We start from the raw sequence: 14602 nt of genomic DNA, 5'->3' as shown, positions 1-14602 counted from the left end.
AGAAAAGGTGCTTCCTTCCACCCCAGGACCCCCTGAGAGATAGAAGAAAGAGTCATAAAAGTTTATTATATGAAAGAAAGAACATGGCTTCTGTACATCTATTTACAGAGCAGATGGGCTTATTTACAGCAAGATGGAGGCCTTGGTGTCAGTGAGGGACAGATGGAGAGTGAGGGGGCATGAGGAGCCTCCCGTGGCTCAAAAACAAGGAACCTGCAGGAAGGGGAGCAGCAGAAGCTGGTGGTAGGAACAGGGGGTTCCTGTTCTTCCTCAAGGGAGACTTGATGAGTGTGTAGCCGTGGTGGTGGTCGGACGGAGTCCAGAGTCCACGCTGGACCCTGGAGGTGCAAAGGAGATCCTGGAGTTGAACCCAGAACATTCTCGAGCTGATCACAGTGTCCCTGGGGTGCTCTGGGGAAAGGTCTGTGCCCTTCTGCCCCCAATGCTGTCGCAGCTGTAGAGGGGATGGGTCCTTGGAGGTCACAGCTCACTGGAGCGGACAGCAGGTTCCAGTTTGTGGGACAGAGCAGTGAGGACCTTGTCGAATTTTTCATAGCGCCGGGCCTGGCTGCTGCTGGCGCCCTGGCTGCCCCAGAGGAGGCGCATCTGGAACTCAGTGCTGAACACCTCTAGGAGCTCCGGCCGGGCCTGGAACCCTACAGTGTGGGGGCACAGGGTCAGGGGATCACCATCCAGCCTGGGAGGCTGGAGCTCCCACCCAGAGCCCCAACATCCTTCAGGGCCCTGCTCAGTGGGACCTTCCCCCAGCCCTGCTAGGGATCTAACAAGGTTTGTTGATGAACACGACCACATAGTTTAGCACCTTTGTCTTCCTATTTGCAGTCTATAATTTTTTTTTTTTTTGAGACAGGGTCTTACTCTGCTGCCCTAGCTAGAGTGCAGTGGCATCATTGTAGCTCACTGCAACCTCAAACTCCTGGGCTCAAGCAATCCTCCTGCCTCAGCCTCCCAAGTTGCTGGGACTACAGGCACTTGCCACCATGACTGGCTAATTTTTCTATTTTTGGTAGAGATGGGGTCTCACTCTTGCTCGAGTGATCCTCCCGCCTCAGCCTCCCAAAGTGCTAGGATTACAAGTGTGAGCCACCATGCCCAGCCATGCAGCCTATAGTTTTTAAATGATTAGAAGATAAAATATTAATGTTAATTTTTTGAAGATCTTGGGTGATTTTTCTTTTCTTTTTTGTATTTTTCTATAAGTTCTATATTTTTTTCTAAGAAATATATACATTTTGTAAGTAAATGTAAAAAATATACATTTTTTCTTTCTGAAAAAGGAAAAGGCTGGAAAGACACCAGAATGTGTTCACAGCGTTTACCTCTGAGTAATTGAGGGTAATTTTTTTCAAATCTTATTTTGCTCAGCTGTAATTTCCAATTTGTTTCCAATGAATCGTGATGACTTAAATAATGCCAAAAGCAGTAAGAGAGGTTGTCTGAAGCCACTTTCTCTCTGCTCCTTTCGCAAGAGGGAGGTCTACCTCTCCAGTAGACTGAGCTCTGCGAAGACTGGGCAGGTCTGTCTCAGCTCCAGGGCCCCAGGCTGAGTGCCTTGCAAACAACATTGTAAAGTAGCCTACACGATGCCCATTTCACAGATGAGAACACTGAGGTCCACTGAAGCTAAGACCCTGTGCATCAAAGGTGCTCTTTGAATCATCTCTGTGTCCCCCTACCCCCACCTGGTGTCTGACACTAACAATGGTTTGTTGAACTAATGAGTGAGTGAACAAAAGGGATGAGGAGTCAGGGGACAGGCAGGACAGAGGGAGGGAGAAGAGGGAGCAGTGAGTCAGGTGGAGGGAGGCCCAAGCTTACAGGACCCCCCAGATGGCACCCAGCACTCACCCTGCAGCTTGACCTCAGCGTTGGTGTGGTACAGGCCTCCGTGGTGCGCCACAGTCCGGGCGGCCTCCAGGTGGGCCAGCACCACCTCTACGCCATGCTCTGTGCTGCCCCAGGGCTCGGGGCCCTCTGCTGGGGCCGAGTCACACTCCAGCAGGGTGATGAGTGGCAGCACATGAGGAAAGGTGGTGTTGCTCAGTGGGGGGCCTTCTGCAGGGAGGGAGACAGCAGGCGCTTAGAGACCCTGGAGGACCCCACTGTCCACTGCAGTCCCACAAGCTGAGGTGTGGAAGAAAGGGGCCTGCCTGAGGTCCCAGAGAGAGCCCCGAGGGCTCCTAACTCCTGGGACAAACCCTTCCTTTTGGATTCCCCCAGCTGAATGCAAAAGCCTTGGCCCAGCCCAGAGAGCTGAGCCTGGACCCAGCCAGAGCTTACACAGCCACCAGGTGCGGAGAGTGGGCTCGGGGGGAACAGCCTGCATACAGCTCAGGCAAGCTCTCAGCATCGTCCACACTGGGAGAGTCTCTGCCAGCCCAGAGATGGCGGGAACCTGTCCAAAGTCACACAGCAAGGCAGGGGAGGTACCTTTTCCCTCATTGAGGCTCTTGAGAAAAGGCTTGAGCTTCTTCTCATACAGGATGGCACCCTCTGTGTGTCGCTGCCGCAGGGTCACCCATGTCTGCTCCAGCCGGGAAATCTGGGGAGACCAGACTGTGAGAGGCCAGCCAGGGAAGGGGCCTACAGGGGCTGCTGGCCACAGGTCACCCCGCTGAGTGGACAACCAGATGTGGGATAATAATCACTATTATGGCCACCAGTCATGTACCGGGGACAATGCTGATTGCCTTTCATGTCTCCCATGAAGCCCTTACAACAACCCACTTTATAGATGAGGGAACTAAGGCTCAGAGAGGGGAATGACTTGCCAGAGGTTATTCTGAACATAAGTGGCAGAGCTGGAAGCTGAACCCGGGGCACTGCCTCTGCGACCCTGTCGTCCCTATTTATTGGGCTTCAGAGAGGCAGTGTAGTGTAAGGCTCAGCTCAGACATCAGCCAGACCTGGTTCAAGTCTTAATTCTTTCAGCCTCTGATTGTGTGACCTTAGGCAAGGACTGCCCTGTCTCAATTACTCCATTTGTAAAATGGGGACAATAAAAGCACCTACCCCATGAGATTGTTTTGAGAAATTAGTGCTGGTACTTAGTGTAGCACCTAGCACAGTAAGTGCTCACTAAAGGACAGCCATTTTTTTCTTATTCTCTAAACTCATATAATGCTCCTCATTCATTCTACAAGTGGGGAAACAGAGGCCCAGAGAAGGGGAAGAACTTGATGTTGGTCAGCACTTGGACAACTCAGTTCTCCCAGTTACTCTCACCAAGGCTGCCTAGAAACTTTCAAAGCTCTTCCTTCGTGAAGCTCAGCCAGCCCAGGGGAACGCACCCCAGGGCTCTTCCAGATCGTCTACCGCGGCCGGGCTCTGCGCGGGCCCCCTAGTACCTGGGCCATGTCCAGGGCACCCATGACCGCGGCGAAGCTGAACATGTTGCCCATCGTCCCCCGCAGCTCGGCCGCCAGCTGGATTGTCTTGTGCAGCAGCGCTGCCCGCTCCTCGGCGGAGCCCGTGCAGCCCAGGATGTCCACGGCCAGCATGATGGACATGGTGTGGAACCTGTCGGAGCCGCCAGGTCAGGGTGGGCGGGGCCGACCACTGCGTCGGGACTGGGGAGGGGCCCGCCGCCGCGCGTCGCTGGGCTGGGAGGGGCGGAGAGCAGAGCCAAAGAGGGAGCTTTCGAAGAGTCAGTGAGATCTCGGGGCGCGGCCAGAGTGATGGAAAGCAAGGCCACGGGCTTCTGATTGGCCAGTGTGAGTCGGGGGCGGGGCCAGAACGCAGGGAGGGGCTTGCGATTGATCGGTGGAATCACCCTCAGAGCTGTTTTAAGAATGAACGAGCTGGTGGGCGGGGCCACGGCTGATGGACAAGGGGATGATTGGTCAAGGGGATGAAACAGGAAGGCGAATGCAGAGATATACTCAGACTTTGGGAAACCAAGATTGCTAAGCGCGGATATCATCGAGAGGTTGCGATTGGTCCGTGGGACGGGAAGCGTGGCCAGGAGCCCTGGGAGCCGGACTGAGAGACTGTGATTGGCCCACCGGCCACGGCGAAGGGCGGAAGGCAGCCGGGTTCCCCGGGAGCCCCCGGGAGCCGGTGCTCCCCTTACCTTTCCAGCAGGTCTAGTCGCAGCTGCCGGCCGTGGGGGAGGGTGAGCAACTCCATGCCCCAGCGGACTCCCATTAGGGTCTGCATCTCCTTGGTAACGCCCAGTATCCTAGCAACCTGCAAAGATGCCCAGAGGGCTGATTAATTTCCTGCCAGGGCTGGCCCAAACCATCTGGGAGTCAGAGGGCTTTGTCTAAGGGGGTAACCTGGCTGGGAGGCGGGTTTGAATCCCAGCTCCACCGCTAACCCTCTGACATGGAGCAAGTGATTCTACCTTCCTGAGTGAGCCTCAGTTTCTCCATCTGGGAAATGGAGGATAAATGGGGAAATGCCCAGAGGTGTCTGGCATGTTAAATATTCAGTTAAGTTCAAGGATGAGGACACCCCTATTCCAGAAGGAAAACCTGAGGCTTAGGGAGGGAATGGACTTGCCCAAGGTCACACAGTGGGCCTAGAACCCGGGTTCCTCCCTTCTCACCCTGTACTCTTCATGGAGCAACATCTCTGCCTCCTCTCTTTTCTTGCTTCCTGAGCTCTCAGAACAGTGTAACCAGGTAATCAGTTCCTCCCGAACTGCAAAGGGAGAAACTGAGCCACAGAGACAACTGGGATCCCTTGACGGTCAAAGACGCATACAAAGCAAAGGCCCAGGCATTGACAATGTAAGGGCCGAGGTAATATTTTTTTGCTTTTTTGTCCACTAGGGGGTAGTGAGGAGTCGGGCCTTTTCTTTTTTTTTTTTTTTTTTTTTTTGTGGAGGCAGAGTGTCACTCGGTGTCCTGGGTAGAGTGCAGTGAGGCTGGGGCACCGCAAGCTCCAGGTCCCGGGCTGGGAGCGATCCTCGTGCCTCAGCCTCCCGGGTAGCTGGGACTACAGGCGCTTGCCAGAGCGCCCGGCTGGGTTTTGTTGGTTTTGAGTATTTTTTTGGTCTTTTTTGTGATTTTTTGTTTACGGAGACGGGGTCTCACTGCGCTCGGGCTGGTGTCGAACCGGCGAGCTGCAGCTGTGTCGAACCGGCGAGCTGCAGCTATCCGCCCGCCGCCTCAGCCTCCCAAGAAGCTGGGACTACAGGCGTGAGCCACCGCGCCCGGCCGAGTCGGGCCTTTTCTATTCCTTGGGCCAGCGGCTGACTTTGACCAGGCTGACTCTGGGACACTCAGGAACTGCCTTCCAGGAGCCAGACACCATGTTTCAGGTCTGCCCAGTTCTAGTGCCAAACTGACATTTAAAGAAAACAAGAATTTCCTTTAAATATTTTGTTTTTTGCCTTTTAAAAGGAGAAAATGAGAGGCAAGATGACCAGCCTGGAGTCACAGAGCAGGTAAAGGACAGCTGTGAAGCCAGAATCCAGGCCCAGTCTCTATACTTGGGGACTCTGGGAGCGAGCCTCTCACCACCTTGACCCCTGTCCCAAAGCCAGAGGACAGAGGTGCTGCCCCCACCCCAGCATCCACCCAGCACCTACCAGGCAGTCAACCTTGGTGACATGCCGGGCCAGTGTCCGGGCATCCACCTCCGTCAGCAGCTCCTTGACCTTGCGCAGCAGGCCCACCTCCAGTGGCCGGTTATCCTTGGGGATCAGTAGTGACTGGAAGGTGGCTGGGTTGAAGGAAGAGGTGGCTTCCACAATGGGGACTGTGAAGGTCTTGCCCCAGTCCCCCTCGGGGGCCCCATTTTCTGACAGTTCCTTTAGCTTCTCCCCATAGCTTCTGGCCTGCCGGCTGGAGGCCTCAGCCGCTGCCCACTCTCGGCTGCCACGGACAGGAGGCTGGAGCTGGCAGTAGTGGCCAGAGTCTGGGTCGCTGTAGCTGCTTAGCGATGGTGATGGGGAGGCCTTGCAGAGGGTGTGGGAGGGGCTTGCATGAGGGCCCTTGTCCAACTCCCCAGGGGGCTTTGGGGCACTTCCAGGACACAGCTGGGGCTCACTGGAGCGGCGGGTGACGGGGGAGGCAGGCAGTGCTGTGGCAGAGGGGGCTGCAGAGGTGGCGTGGACACGGGTTACTGCAGAGAGGTAGAGAGAAAGGACTAGTTACCGCGGCTCCCACCAAAGTGAGGTTTCCCCACCCGTCCAAAAAGAACAGCCTCCCTCTTCCCTACAGGGGGACATCTCCACTTCCCTGTGTGGGTGAAGGCCAGGCCTGGAAGACTCTGACAAACTGACCAGCCCATGGTGATGCTCTGAAACACCTGGGCCCCAGGAGTTTGTATGGCCCTACCCTGAGGCTACTGCGGCCTTGGGCTGCCACTGAACTATTACTGTTAAATACTTGGAGGAGGTTTTGGTGATCCAGGGAAGCTAAGCACTTGCTGGAGTTCACTGTGCCACATGGAATCATTTCTCCAAGAATTGGTACTAATGACTTATTGGGTACACCTTGTGTGCCCGGAGCTGGACGTGCTGGAGATATACTGATCACAGCAGTAAAACCATCACCAAAAATCAGAGGTGATAATTATTGATCCTTAGCGCTTGCAAGATCCTTCTTTGTGCCATAGTCCATTTAACCCTCTCAACATCCTGTGAAGTATTTTTATGGTCTTCATTCTACAGATGAGAAAACTGAGGCTCAGAGGGGTACACTGACTTGCCCAAGGTCACGCAGCCAGCAAAGGATAGGGCTGGGATTTAAGTACTGACTTCTGGGCTGCTTTACTATGCCACAGTGCTCCGAAATTGTCCAATAAATCATTTCTAGCAAGCAAAAATTTTAACTTTTACACTCAGGGGTGTTGTTTTCAAGGCAAATTTGTAGTTATGACAAAGTGGGCAGCTCTGTACTTAGAGAAGGATTTGTGACGACCCACACAGACAGCAAATCTTCAATGGGGAAAGCGCTTCCCAGAGGTTCCTCTTGCCCCTACCCCCCACCGGGACAAATTTGTAGACAATTCTGACTGTTGAAAGCATTGTTTTTTTGTTTTTTTGTTTTTTTGTTTTTTCAGAAATGAACTGCTGGCATTTTTCTATGAGAGAAACTTTCTTTGTATTTATAAGAAAGCACGTGCTCTGTACTTTCCTCTCAAGTTTGCTGGGAACCTAAACCTGCTCTAAAAAATAAAATCTATTAAGAAAACCAAAAGAGCAAGGTGTAACTAGTCTGGTTTGAGCCAGCTGCTTGGAACCAGGGATACACTAAGTCACCTGAGGCCCAGCCAGTGCGGGGCCCAGCACAGCACCCCACGACAGGTGGGAGCTTGACCAGTGGGAGCTGTGTTGTCACACGAGTGTCCTTCACAGCATCTGACCGTGGTCCCAACACAGTGTGTCTCCAGCAGGCTTCATCGCTTCTGGAGAACACACTGGGAACCCCCTCTGTGCACCTGCCTGGCACCTCCTAGGGGCTCAGTAAGTTGTGTTGAATGAACACAGATTTATCTCGTGTGTTAACATCACTAGTTGTGCTAGCAGGTTTTCAGTGTCACTTCTTGCAGGCATTGCTCTCAGAGGAGGCAGGAGCACACATAACCACCCATCAGCCACGGAAGTTGCAACGACAGATCCCCCCACCTGTTCTACCCGTGTGGCTGGCCATACCGGTGCTATAGGCAGGGGAGCTGGGGCTCTCGGAGATGGGCGACATGGGCGAGTGCAGGTCTGGGATCTGGTCCATGCTGAGCGCACAGCTGCGGATGGAGTCCCGAGGGTGGGGCAGTGACGTGCTGTGGAGCAGACACCTTCATGGGCCGGGAGCCCGAGGGCAGAGCCTCAGCCCACTTCTGGGACCCCCACATCTGCCCCATGAACTTCAGAGGCAGAAAAGCCTCTCGATTGGCAGGTATGAAGATGGAAGCCCAGAGGAGGAACGGCTGGGCTGGGCTTGCACAGCAAGTCAGGAGCAGAGCTGGGAACCCTGGTCCGCGACTCCCAGCCAGCACACTCCGCTTCCGCCAGCCTGGTTTCCAGCCACATCCCCACACTGCTCTGCTGTCTCCATCTCCACCCGGCATTCCCCTTCCACACGGCTTGGACCAGCCTCGGAAAACGAGACTTGGGGGCACCCAGCCGAGCCAAGGCTTCTCAGGCTCCTCTGTCTCTCCCTCTCCCCAGGAGGACAGGAATGGGGGTACAGTTAGAACCCCACTACCCCACAGGTGCCTTTGCACAAATTAGTCAATTGCACCCACTCTCTGAGCAGACACAGCCCCTCACTAGTGCGCTCAGCTTGATAAGCAGAGGGCAGGATTGATTTTAGCTCCCCACTGCCCCCAGGCCAGAAGCCCTTGTGCAGTCCACAACCTGCACAACTGTCTCCCTCCCTGGGAACCTTTCCCCCAACTTGGAGAACTGTCTGAGGAGAGGGGGTCTAACAGGAAGGGTGGGGATCTTCAGGGTGGTAGGCCTGCCATCCTGGCCCCTCCTCTCTGTTCCCAGATGGTGATCAGGATGTCTCAGACACACACTGCCTGTGGATCCTGGCACCATTATATTCACTGGTTCCAAACCACAGGCCAAGTAGCTGCTGCCTACAGGGTAAATCCATCCATCACTTCCTTGGCTAGCGGCACTCAACCCAAGCCCAGGGAGATGAGGCCAGGAGGGCCTATCCCAGTGCTATGGCACAGGACAGCAAATCTCTTTGCAAACAGCCAGAAATTAGGGGCACAGACATCAGAGTCCACAGATCTGGGTTTGAATCTTGGTCCTACCACTCTCTAGCAAGCAGCTTCCCCTCTCTAAGCCTATGTCTCATCTATAAAGTGGGGGTCTGAGCAGGCCCCACCCCCCAGGGGGATGTGAGAATTGATGGGACTGGGCACAGAGCACAGCAGGACCTCAGGAACCATCAGCTGCTGTAGCTTTTCCTAGGATCTGGGGCTTGGCCTTACTCAGCCCTGGAGGCAACCAGGTGTCATTCAAACGCCCCTGTGCTGTGGTTTCCATGCTGCAAGGCCCTGTGCCCTGATGCCAGCCTTAGCTAGCTGGGCGGAGTGGGGAGAGGCTGGACCAGGCCCTTCTCTGGTTCAGGACAGCATTCAGGGCTCCCCCTGGGCCAAAGACGGCTGCCAGAGTGGGGGCCCTTATGGGTAAAAACATGGAGAGGAGGAGTGAGTGACAGGGTCAAGGGCACACAGCCAGCAAGCAACAGAGCTGGGACTGCAACCTGGGTCTGCCTCCCTGCAAACCCTGTGTTCCAGACACCTACACAGTACTGCCTGACCTTCTTCCTGTTCCTCCCTGCACGCGAAGGCTCCAGGAGAGTGATTCCACCCCGGTTCAGTGTGGGTGGGCCTCCCCTTTCTCACCATACTCTCATAACCAACACCCCCATTTAACAAGTGAGGGTCTGGCTGACCTGGTGGGGCAGCCGTCACTGCGGGTGACCTTGTCGGCGGTGAGCCCGTCAGTCATGGTGACACTGCGCCGCTTCATGTGGCTGCCCTTGGGGCCCGAGGGGCTGGCAGGGCTGGCAGCCTTGCCACTGCCCTGGCCCAGGCCATAGCTGGCCTCGAGGTAGCGCAGCGGGAAGGTGCGGTTGACAGGGCAGTAGATGATGGCGCCGCTCTGCTCCGACACAGCCTTGCGGCTGCCCACGTGGTAGCGCACGAGGGCGGGCACGTGGTCGAAGCTCTCCTGCTCAAACAGGTACTGGATGTGGGTGTAGCTCTCCCCTGCCTTCACCACCACCTTGTTGATCTTGAAGTGCAAGGCCTGGTTGCGCCAGCGGCACGTGAGCACATAGTCACCCAGGCTGGTGAGCGAGTCCCGGATGAGGAAGTCACCGTTGCGTTGTACCAAGGTCTCCGAGACCTGCAGGAAGCATGGTTAGGCTGGAGAAGGCCAGATGCAGGGTCTGGGGGACACAGCAACCCAGGATTGGTTGGGACACCAAGATTAGGCCAGGTATAGAGGACCCAGTGAATGGAGACATCTGACATCTGAAGCTCGAGAGCAGGGACACAACGACCAAGGTTGAGGGGACACCTCATCCAGAGGCCCTGTGTCTGGGGCACAGAGGTCCGGGAATGGGAGAACATATCCTGGGATGGAAGTCGCAGAGACCCAGGGTCTGGAGGAGCAGGGGCTGCTGCGATCTGAGACCCCAGTTTCAGACTCACCCCTTCTCAGTGTTCCTGTCAGGCAGAGCCAATGCCCAGTCCTCATTCCTCCCACTACCCAGTGCTCTGGCCTCTCTCAGAGCCTTTGCACCCTCAAGCTGCTTTCCTGGCCTGGAACGCCCTTCCTGCCTGCCCACCTGGTGAACTCCTATTCATCTCACAAAGGCTTTCCTCCTCAGTGCCCCTTCCTCAGGGCTCACCCATATTCCTGCTGGGTGCTCCATTCTTACACTTCTCCCACTAGGCTCTGCCTACTTGCCTGTCAGCCACGCCCCTCCCTCTGGCCATCAGCCCTCAAGGGAAGCCACCACCTCTTACATCTCTGCGTCCTTGGTGCCCAGCACATGTGCTGGCAAAGACTGCTTGGCAAAGATTTATAGTGTGAATGAAAGAAGAGACAGGTGATCTGTCAGGCCAAGTATGTGGTTTGTAAAGTTACCTCAGCCCAGAAACTCAACTTTGTCAAAACTGAGTAACCCCAAGATTGATACTCACTAACCAAACACACAAGAGACTGATATGTAGACCAGTAACAGTAACAGTGATAATAATGACAACAAAGACCAACAGTCATTGAGCTCACTGGTGCCAGCCATCATGTTAAGTACTTTATCTGCATTATTTCATTTAATTTTCACAACAACCCTTTGAGGCAGGTACTGTTATTGGCCTCCATTTTACAGATTAGGTAACTGAGGCCCAGAGAGGTGAAGCATCGTGTTCAAGGTCACATAGTAAATAAATGGCAGAGCTAGATCTCATTCCAGCCCACTCTGATTGAACCTGCCAAGCAGTTCAGAGCCTCCCTGGCAGCTGGGGTCAGGGCTGGGGCTGGCTGAGGTGGCGGGTGGAAGGGTCCGGGGTTGAGGTCCCAGCTCAGGGCCCACTCACCTCTCGGGGGATGCGGCCATGGTACCAGGCATGGCTGCGGAGGTCTGTGCTGCTGAGTTTGAGCTCCTCCTCCAACTCCTTGTGCAGTTTCTCTGGTGATGAGTCCAAGATGTACTTCTCCTTGGAGAACTGGGTGGGAGACGGCAAGTGTTGGCATCCAACTCGAAGTCCCCTTCCTCCTTCCCTCCCAGCCTCACCCTACCCCAGGCGAACTCCTTCTCTCCTGGGACTCTGGAAACACTAAGGCACAGGCGCCAGAAAGGTCCTTACCTATGGGTCCCTGTCCCAACAGGAGTAAAGAAATTGTATTTAATTCCACCAAACAATGCATTCCGGGCCCTGTGCTATGTGCCAGGGGTAGATGTGGTGACACAGAAACCAACCCTTGTCCTCAAGGACGCCCCTAGGCTGAGGAGAGGCAACAGCAATATAAGCATCTGAGCAGACTGCGGTCAGCACCACAGTACTGGACAGCGGCAAAGAGGCTGGTGGCTTTTAGAAGGGAGGAGATTAAGTCTGGACGAGGTGGAGGGGTCTGGGTAGTCTTTCTGGAGGAGATGGCAGTAAGAAAACACTCATTATGCGCCAGGGACACCAAACTGATCTTGAAGGTAGGGGACAGAGGATTTCTACAGGTGAGTCTTGGAGGTAAGGAAGGCAGCAGTTACTGCAGTCAAAGGCATGCACAAAACCACAGAGCTGATGCACAAGGACACATTCTGGGATGGTGAACTGTACATTATAAGGGTAGGAAAGGCACCACAGACAGCGGCATGGAGGCCCCCAGACAGACTTCTCCACTGCAGTTCTCCTGGCAAACTCAAGCAATCCTTGCCAGATGGGGAAACCATGACCCAGCATGGAAGCTCAAGGTCACCTTCCACCTGCCCAAAGGGGCGATTCCTGGTCTCCTGGCTACTGTGGCTGAGGTTAGGGGCTGACTAATCCCAGGGGCCCTAGGGAAGGGGGAGGGGAGCCCCCATGTCAGGTGTGCCCCTACCACAGAGCCCAGCTCAATCCTGGCTGTGCCATGTGAGTTCTCTGGGCCTCAATTTCTCCCTCAGTGGAATGGGTATGATGACAGAACCTGCCTCACCTCACTGCAAGAGTGAAAGGAAACGGCGCCCCAGAGCGCTGCAACTAACATGCAGGCATCCTCACCACTGAGAGGACGGGGGACTGTCCTTCCTCTCCCTTCCCCCAGCTCCAGGCCCCAGAGGCAGCTGCTCCAAGACAGACCCCAGAGCTGGCCAGAAGGCATAACAGACAAGGGGGGGGCATTAAAGGGCTCAGCTTCATCCCAGGTGAGTCTCTCCCCAGGACCTCCTGTTCCCCAGAGTCCAAGGGTCTCCTAGCTACTCCCTGCCACCTCAGACCTTCCACAGGTCTCATCACCTACCCCTGAAGCTCTGTTCTCCACCCCTCTACTCCCACACTGCCTTGGTTTACCCCAATCTACACTGCTCCCACAACACCGTGATTCCCAGCTTCAGAGATATCTAGAACTCCATTCATTAAATATTGACTAAGCCCCCACTGTGGTCTTGTGCTGGGGCTGAGGTCCCAACGTGACCAGGACAGTGGTCTCTGCCCTGGGGAGCCCATGCAGAAAATGACCATCAATTCCAGGTTTTCTGAATGTTCAGAGATGCACAGAGACACATCCCCTGCCCCCGCCAGTCAGGAGACAGAGTCGTGGTCACTTTCCTGAAGAGGCAGAGTTTCTGCTGAGGCCTGAAGGACTGGATGTGCAGAGCAAAGCGTCCGGGCAGGGAAGAGCTTCTGGGGAGAGGGCCGCAAAGGCAGGGCCCTGCAGGCAGAGCCAAGGATGGGGTGGCGAGGACATGGGGAGAGGCTTCAAAGAGGCTGTGAGGGCAAGAGCATGTGTGGCGGGTCTGCCCGGCTGCCTTGGGGAGCTGGGGTTGACCCAGAGACCACAGCAGAGCCACCAAAGGGATTGGGAGTGTTGGGGCAGGTTTGCTGTCCTTGCAGAGAGTGGCCTAGTGATTTCTAGGCAGTGGCAGGGCAGGGAGGGGTGTGGGGAGAGAGAGGTGTTTAGAGGGCCACTGACTGGTGTGGGGAAGGGGGCAGAAAGGTCAGCAAGGACTCCAGGCCGAGATCCCAGGAGGACAATGGGACACTCTAGGCAGGCAAGGCTGGGGCAGAGCGGCTTGGCAGTAGGCCCATGAAAATGTCAGCTTTAAGGAGCTGCAGAGCTCTGGGGACAGATGGTGGGAGTGGGTGGTTTGGGCAGGTGTCAGGGGAAAGGTGGGGCCTGGGGATGGGGATCCCGCACGGCCTCTGCTCATGGTAGAAACCGATACCCCAAAGCTGGGCTGAGACTTGGGCCTTCTCAGGTACCTGCCCTTCCCCACGGGGTCCTGGCTTCTCTCCCTCTCCCTCTGCAGAGCTCACACCAGCCTAGGCCGCCCCCTCATACCGCACCAAACCCTGGGGGGAAGAGGGAGACTCACAGGGAAAAGGGAGCCAGTGCCCCAACCTTCCGACGTCCTACTCCTTGGCAAAAAGCGTGCAACTGAGTGATCCCCAGTTCCATGGAAGGAGCCAGAGGGACCTGGGGCAAGAAGGGGAGGAGGCTATGTGCTAAAGAGCCTGGCCCCAAGACTGCCGCTGTGTGACCTTGAACAAGTCGCTTCCCCTCTCTGGTCCTGGGTAGCCTCATCCCCAACAGGAGACTGGCCCTTATTTCCCAGCCCTAATCAATGGTCAGAGTAAGGGGGGACCAACTTGGTCCTCCCACACACCCGAGGGTGAGGACCCCTCGGGTCCTGTGCCCTCCTCCTCACCCTCAGCCTGGGGGTCCCAGCTCCCAGGAGTTGGGGGGGCTGGGGTGCGAATGCAGCATCCCTGCGCTGGGCGCCCCGCTATTGGCCAGAGATGATCTCACCGCCTCCCGGCCTGCGCGCGCCTGATTGGCCGGTGCGGGGATGCTGCGCTCCGCCGGCGGGGCAGTCATTCAGGCGGGCTGCGAGCGTGTGTGAGCCCGGGCAGCGCAGAGGTGACGCGCCCGGCGTCTCCCAGGGGACTCGAGAGGCAGCAGCGCGGAGACCCCCGGCCAGGGTCTTAACCCCTTCCCACCAGCCCTCGCCCAGCAGCCCCCTCCAGCTCCCTTCAGTATCCCAACCCCAGGCTATGCCATCCCCAGATGATGCTCCGCAGAGAGGCGGGTCCGGGTCCTCCCCTCCACCCCCTTCCGTTTAACCCGTTCGCCGCCACGGCGCAGTCCTGCGCTGCCCGGCCAGCTGGACTGGGAGAGACCCGCGCCCTGGGCATGCCCGAGCCCACCTAGAGGGCAGGAGGGTGGCGGGAGCTCTGGCCCCAACCCTGGCACCCGCAGCATCCCCCCAACTTCCTGCGCCTCACTCAGCGTCCCCGGTACAATGGGGAGCCAGGGCGCCCGGGTCAGCCGCAAGGGCCAGAGTGCGGTCCAGAGGAGCGGCAGGGAGCCGGAGACCGCCTCTCCCGGTGCCCCATGCCCCGGCTCAGCTCCCGGCTGCGGCGGAGGCAGGAGCGGACCGGCATCCCCGCAGCCTGGAGTCCC

The 14602-nt window shown here is 56.4% G+C and overlaps 1 protein-coding gene and 1 long non-coding RNA gene across 4 annotated transcripts in view; one reads left to right on the top strand and one right to left on the bottom strand.

Moving 5' to 3' along the window:
* Positions 1-46: 46 nt before the first annotated feature.
* Positions 47-14602, bottom strand: part of SH2D3C (SH2 domain containing 3C) — a 30204-nt gene continuing 15648 nt past the window's right edge. For 2 of the 3 annotated variants that reach the window (XM_045563363.1, XM_045563364.1), the window contains 9 exons: positions 11041-11169; positions 9387-9841; positions 7628-7752; positions 5558-6093; positions 4094-4209; positions 3369-3540; positions 2452-2563; positions 1870-2076; positions 47-656 (listed from right to left, as the gene is read on the bottom strand). In XM_045563363.1, the coding sequence (XP_045419319.1) occupies positions 481-656; positions 1870-2076; positions 2452-2563; positions 3369-3540; positions 4094-4209; positions 5558-6093; positions 7628-7752; positions 9387-9841; positions 11041-11169 (2028 nt within the window). In that variant the 3' untranslated portion in view covers positions 47-480. Of the gene's footprint in view, positions 657-1869; positions 2077-2451; positions 2564-3368; positions 3541-4093; positions 4210-5557; positions 6094-7627; positions 7753-9386; positions 9842-11040; positions 11170-13514; positions 13616-14602 lie in introns of all 3 variants that reach the window. The other variant, XM_045563365.1, reaches the window with a different exon arrangement.
* On the top strand, positions 3844-7143 carry LOC123646432. The gene is made up of 3 exons (XR_006737895.1): positions 3844-4766; positions 5370-5413; positions 6192-7143. It is a non-coding gene; the product is annotated as an uncharacterized LOC123646432 (long non-coding RNA).

Source organism: Lemur catta, chromosome 10, assembly GCF_020740605.2.
Source record: "Lemur catta isolate mLemCat1 chromosome 10, mLemCat1.pri, whole genome shotgun sequence".
NCBI lineage: Eukaryota > Metazoa > Chordata > Mammalia > Primates > Lemuridae > Lemur > Lemur catta.
The sequence above is the reverse complement of the archived record's forward strand: the minus strand, read 5'-3'. Positions and strand labels throughout refer to the sequence as shown.